General features: G+C 41.0%; 1 protein-coding gene across 1 annotated transcript in view; it reads left to right on the forward strand.

Annotated features, from left to right (window-relative positions):
• Positions 1 to 10,193: 10,193 nt before the first annotated feature.
• Positions 10,194 to 17,812, forward strand: part of myo1d (myosin 1D) — a 113,452-nt gene continuing 105,833 nt past the window's right edge. Inside the window, exon 1 of the mRNA XM_030754862.1 lies at positions 10,194 to 10,660. Within this exon, the coding sequence (XP_030610722.1) occupies positions 10,566 to 10,660 (95 nt within the window). The 5' untranslated portion in view covers positions 10,194 to 10,565. The remainder of the gene's footprint in view (positions 10,661 to 17,812) is intronic.

Here is a 17,812-nt window from a genome sequence, read left to right on the forward strand (position 1 = left end):
TAAAGGTATTCATTCAAATGAATCAGCACACTAACCAGTCTGTTGATTTTTAATAATCAACCAGATTTGCTGCTTTTCATTTTATGTCACCAGAAGTTTTAACACCTTGTTGTTTAATATGTTAAGAAATCATGACCTGTATTTTTCACCTTTTTTAAAAATTGTATAGACCAAGCACTTCATTACTTGATTAATTAAGAAAATAACAGGCAGATTAAATAATATATATTTAAATCTTATTTATTGTATCAGGTCTTCATCTTTGCCAGGGGTCATTGTAGGTCAAGAACCTTTTATTTGACAAAAGTCAGAAAACTTCCCATTTGATCCATTCTTTAAGCTTTTATTCTTAGACTCATATCTACTGCACTAAAGTCACGGCTTCAAATGTTTCTTACAGTTTCTGGTGTGTAAAAATCCGTTTTTATTTTATACTTGATTTTAAAGGTATTTAGTATAAAGATACTAGAATTTGTCTTAAAAATAAAAACAATGGTGTTTTTTACGAACACACAAAATACAGTAAAACGCATATAAAAAAATAATGACACAACAATCCAGCCCTCTTCAAATCAGTGCACAAATCCAAACCGGCCATTTCCCAGAGTACAGTAGCTAATTATAATTATACAGTAATTATGTACATACACATGTTGATATGCACATGTACACACATACATTCATCATTTTTCTTTCTTGTTTCTATAGTAACATATATGTGCTGCTCATAGTTACTCACAGTTCCTGCCTCTGTATGTACTCGACAACAGCTGGAGCATCTGGATTCACCATTATTATTGTTAGAATAACCGTCCGTGTCAATCTGCATTATTCGGGGGTTTTAAATGAGGCTGTCATTCTGTCTAAAAATGCTCACCATCGCAGGAGCTGGAAAGCCCGAAGTGTGAACAAACAACACTTCAGCAGCAGCAGAACGCTCTGACTAAGGTGGGTCTCTATATAACTCCTTACTCGCTCTCTCCATACTGAACATCAGCCACTGAATGTGTTATTTTTTTATTCGCAGATGCACATATCATGTCATCAGAAAACAGCTCAGAAGAAAGTAGGTCAGTGAATCCAGTGATCAGCAGTCTCTACTCAAAATACAAGAACACACATCCTCACCTGCAGTACTTTGGAGACCCCTGTTTCCACTACACCTTCCTAGATCAGACCTGGTGTGCCACCAGCACCGCCAAGTTTGAGATGTGTGATCAGCAAGTCACCTGGACAGGTAATGAAGTAGGCCTTCTGTATATACATGTACCTAATTTTATGACGACAATGACTTATAAAATTCTTTCATCTTCTGTTTAAGGGTGGCATTGTGTGAGGTGTATGTGTGTGTGTGTGTGTGTGTGTGTGTATACCTGTGAACCACTGTGGGTGGCCGAGCCTCACTGAAGGAGGAGGGATGGTTTGTAACTCACAATGCTGCGCGCTCTGTTCCACCAATCGAGGACAATAAGTGTCCGGGCAGCCATCTGCCTTGACCAACAGGGGGAGTGAGGAAAGAAGAGAAAAAGGAGGGAATGGAGACAAAACACAGACGATGAGAGAGAAGACCAAATTTAATGACAGCAGCACTCCATAAAATCCTGGGAGTCGAAGGAAGAGAGTGGAGAAGAAATGTTCAGTGTATCGCAGGAAGTCTTCCAGCAGCCGGAGCCAATAGTAGCATAACCACAGTCCACAGTCACCTGATCCAGCCCTAACTATGAGCTTTATCAAAAAAGGAAAGTTTTAAGTCTAATCTTAAAAGTAGAGAGAAATCTCTGCCTCCTATTCTACGTTCAGAAACTCTGGGAATCACATTTAAGCCTGCAGTCTGACAGCTAAGTGCTCCATTAGGGTAATATGATATTATGTGCTCTCTAAGATATGATGGGGCCTGATAATATGAGACTTTGTATGTGAGAAGGAAGGAACTCAGGAAGACAAGCCAACATAGAGGAAATATGGCATCTCTTTGCAGTTCTTGTTAGTACTCGTGCTGCGGTGTTTGGAATTAATCGGAGGCTTTTCAGGGAACTTTTAGAGCAACCTGATAATAAAGAATAACCACAGTCCAGACTTAGAAGTAAGTCTGGACTTAAACAATTTTTTTTCAGAATCACTGAGGGAGGATGTTTCTAATTTGAACAATACTGTGAATATTAAAGAAAGAAGTCCTACTTTTTCTTTTTTTTTAAAAATGTGCTCATTTATACTGGTCACATATACTGGTCAAAAATGACCCCAAGATTCCTCCAAGTGCTGCTTGAGGCATTAGAGAATATTTCTGAGATTTGTAGAGTCAAAAATAATAATCTGAGTTTTGTCTGAATTTAGAAGCAGGGATTTCGAGGCTGTCCATTCCTTAATGTCCTCGGACATGCCTGCAGATTTGATTTGAAACCTGATAAATATATAAATACCTGTCAATATAATGTCAACGTCAGTGCGCTTTGTGCTCAACATTGACAACGGACCCCTAAACAAGGTAGGTCAGGTCGAATGCTTCTTGAAAACATATATATGACAAACTGGTGGAGCTGGCTGGGGCGAGGGAGGCCTGGGCTTCTCGGCTTAGGCCCCCGCGACCCAGCCCTGGATATGTGGAAGAAAATGGATGGATGGATGGATGATCATGAGTGAATTTGCCAATATTTTCACAGCTTAAACTCAAAACCTGAAGTAGGTCATTCTTCTATGGAGCACATCCTTTCATGAAAATGGTGTTCAGGGCATGTTCTACCTGGAGGAGGCCCCGGGGCAGACCCAGGAACATCTTCATGTTTTTTGAAAACTATATGCTCAGTTTGAATTTTGTATATTGTGTGGTTCTCAGTCATCCAGGTCATAGTAGTCTCTGGAGTTTGAAAAAAAGGGCGACTGGACTTCTTTTTGTTTTGTTTTGTTGTTGTATCAAGTGACCTGTTGAGGTCACCGGAACAAAGGTGTGAATGGGGGTTGAGACGCCTGGGGAGAGAGTTCAGGTCAGCACAACGACTACAGAAAGACGACTCCTCGCAAAACAAAACCAGCTTTACCCAGATCAGATTTGCACACTGTTAGACGTCTGCCTTACCACAACATATTTCTAATACAATGATGGATTCTACAGACAGAAGCATGGATGCCCCATGGGCTCCCCACTGTCACCCATTGTAGCCAACTTTTACATGGAGGAAGTAAGTAAGTAAAGCTCTTGGTTCTTTCAAAGCGATGGCACCTAGCCACTGGTACAGATACGTGGATGACACCTGGGTCAAAATCAAAACCTTCAGCCTTCACTCGCCACATCAGCTCAGTGGATAAATACATAATCTTTACCAGGGAGGACACCAGAGATAATAGGTTACCGTTCCTGGACTGTGCGGTGCTTATCGAGGAAGATGGAAGCCTGAACATTAAAGTTTACCAGAAGCCCACACACACGGACCAGTACCTTCACTTTGACTCCCACCACCCTCTGGAACACGGACTTAGGGTGATCAGGACCCTGCAACACCGGGCGGAAAGCGTTCCCTGTAAGGCAGAAGGGAAACAAAAGGAACACACACATATTACGAAAGCCCTAAAAACATGTGGGTATCCCAACTGGGCTTTCATCAAATCAGCCAAGATGCACAGGAAAGAAGGTCAAACTCAAACTAGGGAGAATAAGAATGACAAGAGGAACAACATCATCATACCTTATGTGGCAGGCTTGTCAGAGAAACTGATTTTTATTTTTGTCGCAGGTCTTCGGGGGGGGCAGCGACCCGACCGCAGCCATTCGACCGCTCGGCCACCCTGACACAAACGTCCATGCAGTGATTATAGCAAATGATGACGTCAGTGATGCTGAATAAATGAAACTGAATTTTAATTTTTTTTTTCTTTCGGTGTAGCAGTTTTTTGGTTTGCAGTCGTTGCCTCTGCCGTTATGTCACTAAAAGTCTGACTGATTTTTCCATGCCCCAAATTATTTTTAATAAAGGTAAATTGTGGATGTTTGAATCATTAATTGTTGTTCCTCAGGCTGATGGTCTGTAGTGTTAAAAGGTAAACAAGATGAGAAGAAAGGTGATCACAGGGTACCATTAAACTTTTTTATGCATTTTCTACTTGTGTTTTAATTTGGATTTTCTATGCATTTTACCACCCAGCTACATTTCAAAAACACACCAGTTAACAGTTAGTCTGTGACTTTATCAGTGAGGAACAAACATTTGCTGCTGAGTTCCAAACAGGAGCACACTTGAAGGACATGTGTGGTGTGCCATCTTCTGCCAAACTTCTTTTATGTTTTACTTCTGACAATAAGTGATTGATCTGTGAAACCAGGCAGTTATGCAGTTGTTCTAAAATTAACCACATTTTCCTGTTTACACAAAGTTGTTCTGACAGAATTTACTAGACAGCAGGAATGATGGTGTCCAACTACTACTGGGTTTACTAAGCAAAAGGAGGAAGGAACTCATGGTAGCTCTTGCAGTTCAGGACAACAAGACACCTGATTAAGTGACTGAATGAAAATAAGAATTCATAAATATGTTTTGTTTTAATTTGCTTGTTTATTTTTGCAGTATAACTAAATATTGCCGCACACGGGAAACCGATACCATGTACTCAAGGCTTGTAGCCACAGGCTCTTTTTACTCAGTGGTTCTGTTCCCACTTACTCCAGCTCTTCTTCTCACAGCTTCATTATTATGTTTTTGTATTATATATATAGAATTATATATTTTGTATATACAGGGTCTTATTATCCATTTTTCTTTGTCATCTTTTTCTAATATGAGAATCAAACTTCAGTTTTTGGTCTTCAGTTTCATTTTGATCAATGTGGACTTGAAGCTTCTTTAAAGAGAAACACATTGAATCTGTTTTCGTGTCATGTAGAGTTAGACAATCCTCGCCTCCTCTGAACGCATGATCATAAAACTCTGCATAATACCAACCAGTCAGGAGACTGGTAAACTGTAAAAGGAGCAGTGTTTAAAAAATCTAACAAAATCCATTGGAGGGCAGGGATTAACACTGTACAAATACAAGGGTCGCATATTTAATAAGGCGCTGTTTGAAATGTAAGAAATGTGCAGATATGTGTGAACGTTGATGAACATTTAGCATCCAGGATGGAGCAAAGCTCAGGACCCACAGGACATGATGTAGAAGCATCAGATATCATGGCTGCCATAACAATAATTTTAAACTGAGTATGACCATCTATATGTAATATGTGTTTGCCTGAATGCAAATGCACACCAGAATCTTTTTAGTGAAGACAAATTTATTAAAGAAAGCCGCTGTTACACAAACTGTAGACTTACATTAAGTGAAAACAATTTGTGTATTAAAAAGTTTTTGTCAAACCAAAACTAACATGTACAGTAAGGAAGAACGAGAATAAACAATGAGTTCATTCAGTAGACACATTCAGAGGCACAAACAGTTATACACTGTTTGTGCCTCCAAAGTACAAAAATTCTAAGTTTAAAATATTCTCATGGTGTCTCTTAAAATATTAATAATAATATTAAAAAAAAAACATTACATTACAACAACGGTAGAGCTAATTTTTGCACTGTTAAAAATACATGTCCATTTACCCAAAGGGGTCCAAACTACAGTATCAGTGGCAGCTCCAGAAATATTTTTCTGCAGGTGCTGAGGGGGGGCTAAGCATTTTGCTGAGGGTGCTATGAAGGATCATTTGTTCTTTCAGTTCTCAACACACACAGACACAAGCTATTTTCTTGGGGGTGCTACGGGGGTGCCATGACTAGGGGGAGCTATTGCACCCCCTGGTGCACCCCACCCCCCACACCCCGTGTGGCACTGCCACTGCAAACTATACTATAATTGATAATTGTGCCACAATTTGACTTCCAGACATCACAGATGCTGCTGAGTGTGACGATCCTCAGGACAGAAACCTGTCTGTGATGAAGCTGCTGCAGGAGGTCAGCAGGACACGGTGAAATGGACAAAAATGACAAAGACAGTGGAGCAAGAGTGAAATCCTCAGCAATACAACATATGAATCACTGATAAATTTATTTCATTTCTTACAAGAGTTTCAAATGAAAGGAACTTATCTTTCACTCTGCATGACGTCTCCTTCCTTCTACCCTCCATTTATCTCATCTTCGCTCTAAAGAACAAATGACAGTAAAGTAAAGTAAACAGCTTAATAATTTATCAATCAGGTAAACACAACCATAGATCAGTTCTGATACAGTGATTAAAAACAGATTGAATACTTATCTTTTTAGAAGGCAGGGTTCACAGTCCATGGTATCTTTGGTCATCTGCTCTCCTCTGTTTTCTCTGAAAGACAAATGATAAACACGGGAAAAAACTGTTAATAAATGATTTCAGCAACTGGGAGAACTGCTCATCTGAGGAGGAGTTATCATAATAATATAAAATAAAAATATACTTATCTTTTTTTAAATGAGAGTTTACAGTGATGCTGCGTCCTCCCTTCTCTCTGAAAGTTAAAAGGATAATAACAATTAAGGACATCATCAAAACAAAGTAAAAAGAATTGCTGATCAGAGTCCTGATTGAGTCCTTGATTAAATGTGTGTATATTTATTTTTCAAAATGAGAGTGTTTGCATCTCTTCTGATCTTCTTGTTTTGTAAAAGGCTGACAGCAGATAAAAAAAGATCAAAGTTAAACAAATATTTAAGCAGAAGTATCTTCCTAATAACCTCCATCCATCCATCCATCCATCCATCAGCTGGAGCCTATCCCAGCTGTCATGAGATCAGAGGTGGGGGTACACACTGGACAGGCAGCCAGACTAGGGGAGAGAAGGCAAACACAGAGAGCCAAGACAACCATTTATTCCTGTGGCCAAATTAGAATCACTAATTAACCTAACAGGCATCTCTCTGGACTGTGGGATGAAGCCGAGTACCTTGAATGAACCCACGCAGGCACGGGGACCTCCTGCTGTGAGGTGACTGCTGTTCACAGTACATCGAAGACTCAGTTGTCTTTGAATCTTTCTCCCAGTGTTATCACCTCTGCTCTCTTATAAGAGACAAATGCCAAATAACACAGGATGAGAGTGAATCAATTCAGAACAACAGGAAAACTACTGGTTATTCTGAGGAAATGCAGAACAAGATAAATATATTTACAGCTTTAATGAGGGGAATTCTTTTGTGTGGTTTTGCTCTCATCTTTTTTTCTTCTTCTGACTTCCAAAGACAAAAGGCAGAAAGGGAAGAATCAAAGTTAAAACCTCGAGATGTTTTCCAATATTGTGGGACATTATTTTAGAATCACTATTTGCTACTTATCACTTTCTTCTTTTTTGTTCACGTGTGAAGTGCAGAAGATGATCAACACTTGAAATGGTCTTTGTGGTTCTTGAGTTCATTTTGTACAGTTTATATAATAGTCTTCTTTTCCTTGTGGTCATATCAGACACACAGGCCAGCACCAAGAAATCAAGAAATGTGCAAGATGCACCATAATCATAAACTATATACATATGTAGAGTATGGGCCAAAGCAGTTCGCAGGAACAGTCCCAAAGTCTTAAAAGTATCAAAGAGCTTGAGAAAATCAGTTCTCCAGGAAAGGCTTCATTTTCCATCACACTCTCAAATGCTTCTTCGGTGGAGTGGGGCTCCTGCTGTTGCTCTCTTCTTTTGTAGTCTTCCTCTTTGCGCTCCGTGCAGGCGTCTTTAAAAACTGACAGAGCACCGACATGAGGACATTGCCTTCTGCGCTGTAGTCTGTTATTCTCCACTGGTTTCAGTGTCTTCTTTGCAGTAAACAGCAGAGATGACTCTGGTGACCGTGATGCCATCGATATCCAGAGTGCGAACACAGTTCCTTTTTTTTTGGTCAAACCACAGTGAGCAAGGGTGTATTGAATGCTGGTAAGCTTTCACTTCTGAACCATAAAGTAACTGCGATGAAGGGAATAGGTCAGGGGTTCAAATCCAAGCCAGGGCCTGTATCCAGTAAAGGTCTCCAGGTTAGGTCCCCCATGCTGCCCAAGCCTACCTCAGACAAGGAGTGATGTTGGCCAAATCAACAAGGTCTGCGTCAAGTGTTGAGGAACCAAGATGTACTGACGAAGAGTGGACTACGGGAACAAGGATATGGCACAAGTGGACACAAGAGGAGAATCAGGAACTGTTGGAATGCTACTACACCTGTAACCCCAGTGAAAAGGGTTACATGAAGAGGATGTGGGACCTATGGATTCTTCGACAACCATCATAAGTGGAACAGCCACAAGGAGCAGAACCCTCCTTGCAAAAGATCAAGAAAGCACAGAGGGAAGTTAGCAAGACTGGAGGAGCAACAACAATGCTCAGTTACTGGTGGAGTGACCACAGTGACAAGTTTCTTTAATGCTATGTGGAATAATCTCCAATTAAGCAGATTTGGGAAGTAGAAATCTGAAAGATGAGATGTTTTTCCAGAATTCTTTAATAGGTTTGCAATTCTGTGGCATGCAGGTAGGGTCTGGAGTGTTCTGTGTGCAATGTGAGTAGATTTGAGATTGTGTAAAAGCCATTTTAAACATCCTTTCACCAGTATAGCATATTCTGCATATTACTAGGCCCGAGCCTCCTGAAGGGATCAGTGAGGAGCCTATTGCATTCGTTATCCTGTGAACGAAAGTTTGCGTTTTTGCACACCTTGTATGTGAACGAACCCACTGACATCAGCATCATCTACACAAGTGGGTCATCAAAAGCTATCCGAAGTTTTATAGAATATTAAATGCTGTTGCTGTAACAATGCACCGAATTTGGCCTCCATTTTTGTGTCTTGCCGCAAAATTGTTTGTGCAATTGTTGTCATGATTCCATAACTGGGGATACATGGCATTTGAATCCAATGAGAAAAGGTGAGGAGGGGGGAGGAGGAGTCCCCGTGGTAGACCCAGGACATGCTGGGGAGATTATATGTCTCAGCTGGCCTGGGAACGCCTTGGGGTCCCTCCGGATGAGCTGGAGGAGTGAAAAAGAATCCTTTAATTTCTCAGAAATGCATGAAACTTGGTACAAACATTATTTATTTCACTCTGATTAAAAACCTGGAGACAAAAATATTGTAATCCTAAAGGCATTGCCATGGCAATGCCTGAAATGCCCCATTTTATTCCAATGGGAAATCCTGACATTTCTGTAACAGAAAAAGTACCATTTAGTATGAAATTTGGTACCACCACTCTCTATGTCAACCTGATCAAAAAAGTCTATCCGCACCCATGTCATATTTTGCACACTGTTGCCATGGCCATTAAAGAAATGTCCCATTTTATTCCCATGGGAAGCCAATAAATCCATTGCTGTATTTCACCCATGGCAGCTATTTAAAGGGCTAAAACTTGAAATTTTGGCAAAGATGGGTTAAAACTGGCACCAGCACCGGGGCGGCAGCCAACAAGGGCCTATTATTGCTGCTTGCGGCTATATTTGGTTTTGTATTCTTGTGCATCATCAGAATTAAAATTAGATTCTGAGCATATTTCCCATCTCTGGAGTTCTTCCTTTGAGTCCAGCCCTGCCTGCGCACAGCTGAATCATGACAAAACCTGAATCTACTAAAGGAAAGTGGTTACGCTGGATAATTAGGTAAAAAAAAAAAAAAAATCACACATGAAATATAATAAAAAGTGCAATAAATACACTAAAATTAAATGAATAAAAGGAGGACAAAAAGGAAGAAAATGCATTTGTGTCTGTTTTACACAAGGTGGCGCGCTAACACCAACGTGAGCCTGGAGGCTTCATTCAGGCGGCCACATTAACATCCAACATGGGTAAGCCTAAATGAATATGTGCCTTTCATTCATCAGTTTATCTGATAATTAATCCCTTCATGACTCTCAGTCTACATTAAAGCTGCTTTTCATTCAGACTCGACTGAGTAAATCTGAGTCCCAGTTTTCCCTTTTATGGTAAAAGAAGGGCTCATTAAAGTTGGGCCCAAAGCATTATGGTTTTCCTCGGAGTGTTTTACAGCTTAGAGGTGGCGTCGTCATTGCTGAAATATGTATCAGAAACTGGTGGAGCGGTGGTCTACAGAAATATTTGCAATGCTTTTCAACTTAAACAGCGCAGCCTGACCAACACCTCTTCACAGGGTGGGGGCGGGGCTTAGGAAGGGATGCTTCAATCCTATTGGTGCATGGTGCGCCGTGGGGCAGGAGAGAAACTCCCGGAAAACGGACGGGCCGAGCGGAGTTGGCGCACGGTGTAACGGGACGGTGTTTTTCAGTGTGAAGGGGAAACTTTGTGCGGGCATGAGGATATTTTGGAATAATTCATTCTTTTTGAAAGAAAAGCGGAACTTTTAAAAGAGAACCGGCGGGTTAAAACTTCCAGCGTTTGCAGCTGCTCGGTTTAAAAGAAGTGAACCTTAATTAAACATGACTGAAATTAGACTGAGAAAAATGCGCACCGACTGCACATCTGCACATTGAACTAGAGGAGGCGGTCAGGGAAGCCCGCCAATGTCCACCTTTTTCCTGCTCTTCAAAGCAACTTGTTGACATTTTTTCCCCCTCAGGAGTTTCAGTTTATTAAAAAAAAAAAAAAACGTAACAGCATGGCAGAACACGAGAGCCTGGAGTTTGGAAAAGCAGACTTTGTGCTTTTGGACAACGTATCGATTGAAGAATTCATGGCTAACCTAAAGCTCAGGTAAGCCCTCCCTGCTGCGGTCATTCACCTTTGTAAATCCACGGGAGTGACTAATAAGCGCTCATGCTCCGGAGAGTGCGGGGCCAAAATGTTTGCTGGTTGTCATTCAACAGGTGCAGTAAGTTCGTTCTAACTCAATGAGGAAAACTTGCCAAGCTTGCTATAAGCTCTGCCATCAACGCACCTGTGCTTGATACGCGACTCCCACCTGTGAATTATGGCGTGGGATGGAACAATAGGCAGTTTGTTTGAAGTGGTTAGTGGTTTCAGCTGTTCTCACACCGTTTTACGCATTCTGATCAGACCGGTAATTGACTTTGAAATATGCTGAGCGAAACTCCACCCTACACTCCCACTACACCCTTTGAATGAATGCTTCTGCAGACCGGTTTCTATCAGCTGTGTTGTCAGTGGCTCCGTGACAAGCATGATGTCAGGCATGCTCGGAGTTCAGTTTCTCCATCTCCTGTCCTCACCTCTGCCATCTGTGATGGAAGTGCAAGCTGATCTCTTGGTGTGTTACTTAGCAGCAATGGATGGTCGGGACAGGGGCGTTATCAGGGTCGCACGTGGGGAACCAAGAACCAGGCAGGGGGCACAGAAAGTCAGAATATTTGATCAGAAATCAATACAGCAGGGTATGATTTTTTGAAGTGCATGTTTATCCCTGTGCATTAATACAGGAGCATTACATGAAAAGTGGTGCTGCACAAGACCCTGAAAATAAACTTGCATTTAATAATCATTTTATAAAGTGGTAAAACAAGAAGTCAGAACCTTTACTTAGTCCTATTTAAGGAACACACGTTTTAGCATAAAGTATACTTAAAGCACCGGAAGCAAAAATACTCATTTGGCTAAATCATACACATTATATTATTATGTCATAAATATTGGTTGATTGATTGATGTGTATATTAATGTTGGAGCTGGAGATAATTGTAATGGCTTATATACTGCTGGGTAGCTTTATCTGCAGCGATGCAGCACAGTTAGATTTCTATAAGAATAAGAGTAAAAGCTAACTAAAGCTTCAAAATAAATGTTAGTGTACTAGTAAAGACAATATTTGAATCCAAAATATAGTGGAGTAGAATTAGAAAGTAGCATAACATAGAAATACTTAAAAATTTACTTCAGTTATGTATTTAAGTTAATGCACATAAATAAAAAACTGTCCAAACTAAATGTAAGGACATGTATTGGAAAAATGTTAATGCTTGAGTCGCAAAGTTCAAACTAGCAGTGAAAGTTGTCTCCGAAAACATGTTTGAGTTATGCTGCCTGTCTTTGCCCAAAAGAGATTCTTATTCTCAAGAGTTTCACTTCCTGATTAAATAAAGATTTAATGGATGTTGGAAAAAAATGTGCGTGGTCCAGGTAGGGATTTAATCAACGATAGATAAACTGGACTAACTTTGTTTCAGAAACCTGGTATGTAAGGGAAGACATTTATTTGTTACTTTGACTTTCTCTAGGTTACAGGTGTGCCTTATTAGTATCTGCACTACATGTACAAAAGTATTGGGCCATACTGCTGAATCTTTGAATTCTGGTGTTTTCAGTCCGGTTGCCGCAGGTGTATAAAATCAAACCGCTATCCGTGCAGTTACAAACATCTGTGAAAGACTGGGTCTCATGTGGTGTTGTTAGGGTGCCAGTGTTGCAATAAATCAGTTTGGGCAATTTCTTCTTTTCCAGATATTCCACGATGAACTGTGAGCGCTATTATTGCAAAGTGGAAGCATTTAGGAACTACAGAAACTTGGCCACAAAGTGGCAGGCCACCTAAAGTTACAGAGCAGAGTTGCTGAGCTCTGAGGCACACAATGCGTGAAAGTCTCGCCACGCTGGCATTAACATCAGCACCAAAACTGTGTGCCTGGAACTTCATGGCATGAGTTTCCATGTCTGAGCAGCAACATGCAAGCCTTACATCACCGAGCACAATGCCAAGTGTAAGATGAGTTGGTGTAAAGCACCACTGGACTCTGGAGTAGTGGAAATGTGTTCTGTGGAGTGATGAATCACGTTTCTCTGTGTGGCAGTCTGATGGATGAGTTTGGGTTTGGAGAACATGACCTGCCTGACTGCACTGTGCCAGCTGTAAAGTTTGTTGGAGAAGGGATAATACTGTGTGGTGGTTTTTCTGGGCTTTTGTTCCTGTGAATGAAAATCTTAATGCTTTAGTTTGCTTTAAACATTTTGGCCAATTCTGTGCAGTTTGGGGACCCTTTTCTGTTGCACCACGATTGTACCCTTGCGCACAAAGCAAGGCCTGTAAGGACATGGTTGGATGAGTTTGATGTTGAAGAACTTGAGTGGCCTGCACAGAGCTCTGACCTCAGCCCCATCCAACACCTTTGGGATGAACTGGAATGGAGTTTGCAAGCCAGGACCTCATGTCTAAAATCAATGACTGACCTCTCAGATGCTATTCTGGATGAAAGAGCAAAACTCTCCACCACGTATTCCAGAATCTGTTATAGCTGCAAAGTGTGGACCAACTCCGTATTAATCCCTACGGATTCAGAATGGGATGTCATAAAAGCTTGTGTAATGTGTAAATAGACCGATATTCATGTCCATATAGTGAATAAGTGACGTCAAGATAAGACTTGATTCTCAGAGGTGAAAACACGTCACAAAAACATGGAAGTACATTTTCACTTTAGATGTGAAACATTTAATCAACATAAAGTGTCATCATCCATTCTCCTTGACTCTGATTCTCCAAGTGCAACAGGAACACAGCCAAAAATATTTCTTATTTGATGTTTTGATGGTGATGATGATGGAGGCTTCTCTGTATCATATCAGCCCAAAATCTTAGAAGAGTGGTCTGTGGGGTTGTGATCTGGTGACTATGAAGGCCATAGGATATATTTGATATCATCCTCACCAACCCCCGAGTCCTGTGGATGGTGGGGCTTCATCATCCTTGAAGAGGCTGCTTCCATTAGCAGAAAAATATCTTATCACTGGATCAAGGTGATCACTTAGAAAAGCTTTGTTTTGGCTTACAGCGTCCCTTCCTTCTTAAGGAACAGGTGGATCCAAACCGTACCCACCAAGATGAACCCCCACAGTGTTAACAGAGCCGCTGTATCCCTCATTGTTTAATCTGTAGTGTAGTAAGTCTTTTAGTGTCATTAATGCTTATATGCACATGAAGGTCTTCATTTGTTTGGTTATTATTAGACCTGCTGCCAGCAGTGACATGTAGAGTAAATATTTGGAGGACTTGGAGGTTACACTTTCCAAGGTCTTTTTCTCCCAGCAGTCAGTCGACTGCATGATTTCCCTTATATGACCAAGCAGAGTGAGATATTCAGGAATGTGGACCACACCAAAATGTTTGTGATTCCTTTTCCGCCTGCAGAGGGTGGGGTTTGTGATAATGCAGAGAACTGTTCCATCTCTCTACCTGTTTAAAGCAAGTGGAATGCAGCCTGGTTATTTCAAGTGTTACTGGTATCTGAAGGTCTCAGCATTTCCTCATACCTTACTCTGTGTTTGTTAGTCTGTAAATCTTCAAGCTTAAACCCATGCTTGGAAATTTAGGACTTTTAGTCATCAGCATTAGAGGGAATGCAGTTATGCCATATCTTAAAATCAGCAATAAGAAGTTTGAATTTCAAATAAATTGCACCATTCTTCTGTTTAATTCATACATTTTAGAGCTGTTGTTGTTAAGTCCGCTCTTGTTTTGGTGTATAGTTTGCTGTTTATGACAAATTAAAGACGTCTGGGAGGAGAGAGTGCCAGATGTACAAGTGTAAATGTTTGTAGAGGCAGTTCTGCTTAACAGAGTTTTTACTATCGTACTTTTTAAATGAGATCAGCTTCTGTGGTGTGAACAGTAGCTCTGGCAGACAGGCAAGAGAACCTGTGAGGATCCAGACAGCACCAGGCAGCATTTTCCCGACTCTGTCCTATTTTCTGTCTGTTTTTTTTCCCTCCAGCTAGACGGCTCGGTCCGGAGGTGGCGTGTGCAGATTGTTATTTGTAGAGGGTGTGACCAGCCAGGAGTGCTTCCTTTTTGCTCCTTTTCCTGTAGTCTGAGGGCGCATGCATTCATGAACACATGTGCGAGTGTGTTTAGGCTACTAATTGTCTCAGTTTCAGTCATCCAAAGTGAGCAGTGCAGCAGCCCATTTGCACATCTCTCAAGGGTGTATTTTACACTGTGTGTGGGAGCTGAGCATCCTAGCGAAACTTCTGGGACTCACTATAACACACTGAACTTTAACTCGAGATGCATTTATCTGAATGCATTTATTTGAACTTGTTTACAGGTGCTGGAAGAGCAAACACGACATTTTCCAGGTGGTTCATCAGGTGCTCTCACGAGAAGCACACACTGTTCACTCCTCCAAAAACTTGTGAAAATCCCCAAATATTTTTATTTGAAGTGGGGCGAAAGCAAAGCTTTGGCCCTGAGCCAGTCCTCGTTTAGCGACTCTCCAGTTGCCTGCGGTTGACTAACAGCCGACTCACTTGCTTGGCTCTATGTGGGATTTCTACTAGTGTTGTTAAAGGCCTGCCATGTTGGGAAGGTAATCAAATTCCCTGGTGGCTGCATGTAAGGCATGATTTGGAAAAGATTGCTCATGTTCCCTTGCTGTGGCCAGAAATGGTTGTTCAAGTTGACATTTGCTTTGTTTGACTTGAGGTTGAACTGTGTGGCCTGTTCCTTAGAGCCTCCCAGTCTCAAAATAGAGCCCCACAGATGCCCAGAGTCTTTTTGGAGAAATGGTAGGAGAAACATTCATGCCAAATAGCTGTAGGGTCTTGGGAATTTTGCACATCAGCATTGAGTAGATACGCTCAATATTATTATTTTTATAACTTTCAGTACTCTCTCCCGGTCTAGATTTATTTGATGACCATGAGTGTCATTTTCTACCTTTAAATTGAATAAATAAATAAAAATATAGGTAAAGCTGTTATGGGAGTAATCGGAGCTGTCTGTGTGCTCCGTCTGACATCCTCTGAGCTTATAGCTCTGGTTTATATCCCTCCAACCAGGCGGAGTTTTTCTGCCACACCGTCTTTATGAGGCAATTTTTTTTTCCAAGGAAAAATTTCCTCTGAACTCCCGTGTGTTTCCCAAATAAACAGAGGATTTTATTTATAAATTAATAAATATGATATTCCAGATCATGGCGCTAACAACAAATCAGAGCAGGTTTTTAATGACTGTGCAGATGAATGAAAATTGGAGAAGAGGAACATCTTTTTGTCTTTGTGTGATGATAATATCAGGACATCTACACAAGCAAAATATTGTCCTGAAAGTCTGCATGCTTCTGTTTGTTTGACCGCTCTGAGTGATTTGACCCTTAAACCCATCTATGAGGAGTTAAACAGGACTTTGAACAGGAAGTCTACAATAATGTGGAGCAGGCCGCCAAAGCAGGAAAGCTGGCATTTCCCCTGTCTTTGCTCCTCACATTTCATTGTTTCCTACAGCCTCTTTGTGTGCAGACAGGCATAAACTGCATGTGAGGTTCAGTTTTATTGTCGGGTAGCGCAGACACTCACTGTAGGTTAAAGTTGTCACTCTATTTGTGGCATTTCCCGTATTGAAACATAAAATTGGTGATTTATTTTCAGTTGCTGTAAAGGAACAATGGCCCCCTGTTTTAACTGCTCTGACTGCAGGTAGTTTAGAAGAGGGGTGGTGCTGAATGAGACAACCCTCTGTCTTTCTCCTACAAAATAAAATAAGGGATCAAACCTACGGTCTCCTACTCTTATAAGATAAGGTCTTAGAGCACAGGTGGAAACCCACTACATGTTTATATCTCATAGGTTTCTTTTAAAGGTCAGTGCATTTGCATCTGGAACATATTGAACTTAAGGTCTTTCCTCAACTAGAGCCTTCTTTATTTGCTGCCTTTGTTCCTTTGTTCATTCCCCTGCAATAAAACCAAAGTCCATGTGCACAACACACAGTCCTGGCTGACGTGCTCTCTGGCCCTGCAGCAGAGATGAAACCAGTGATGGTGTGCAGCAGATGACTGTAAGAATATTTAATCCCAACCCCCTTATTAACATTTCTTTTCCTCCCAGTGGTTTTTCACTCAATGGAAGAGGAATATTTAGAGATGAATGCTGAGATAGTGCTCTTCTGATAGCGTCCAACTCATTTGCTCCTGGCACATTCTGCAGAAATGGAGTATGATGTCAGTTACAATCTTAGCGTTAATGGTCCGAGATCTGAGGCAGATGACAGGCTCGTTGTGTGATTAACATCTGTTTCTCTTAAGCTGTAGTAGCTCAACATTAAGGAAAACTCTGTAAACTCCAATACTGCTTCAGTCCATCAGAATTCCCATCTTGCTGGGAGAGTTTTTTTTTTTTTTTTTACTAAGAAAAGGAGCCTTCAGTGAGCTGACAGATTCATAGAAGGCTCTTTGAGAAATGCCTCATAGGCCTGCTCTCCTGCAATCCAGCATTGAAGTCCAGCCTCACCACAAGAATTTCCATACAACTGCCTGTAATCTGAAACACATTACCATCCTTACATAAACAGGGGCTGCGCTTGTGTAGCTTTATTTCCCTCCAAAATAGGTTCAACGACTCTCAGAGACGTCTCATTTGTGGACTGCCTGAGGTGGCGGGCGGGGGCACCAGCAGACTGCTAGCACAAGTTTAGCGTTTCCAAGACCAAGTTTTGGTCTTTATTTTAGTGCCGTTGTGTCAGTGTTTCTTCAGTAGATCCATATACAGTGCATATGCTCGTTTCTCAGGGTCTGTAATAGTGCAGTTTTGTGTTTTGCCTCACAAGCGTACACCACACTCAACTGACTGCAGTTCACTGAGCATCTATGGGTGTCAGTAATAACAATGAATGTTAAGTAAGGAACCTACAAATTGTTCCCCTCTGTTCATACCCACTGTAATGCAGTTTCATCCTAAATGTGTGTGTATAATAACTTATATAGTTCAATTCAGCTGATGATAATTTGGCACTTTTGAAGTCTGAGTTAAACAATTCAAGCGGATAGCTTACAAGGTATTGGTTATAATAAAATGATTTTGCTCTGAGACACTTTGATCCACAGGGGTAAATTATAGTAAAAATACTGAACTTGGATCAGCTGACACCTCACATTCATTACTTGCATTGGAATAGTATTAAAA

This window comes from Archocentrus centrarchus, chromosome 19, assembly GCF_007364275.1.
Source record: "Archocentrus centrarchus isolate MPI-CPG fArcCen1 chromosome 19, fArcCen1, whole genome shotgun sequence".
NCBI classification, from domain to species: domain Eukaryota; kingdom Metazoa; phylum Chordata; class Actinopteri; order Cichliformes; family Cichlidae; genus Archocentrus; species Archocentrus centrarchus.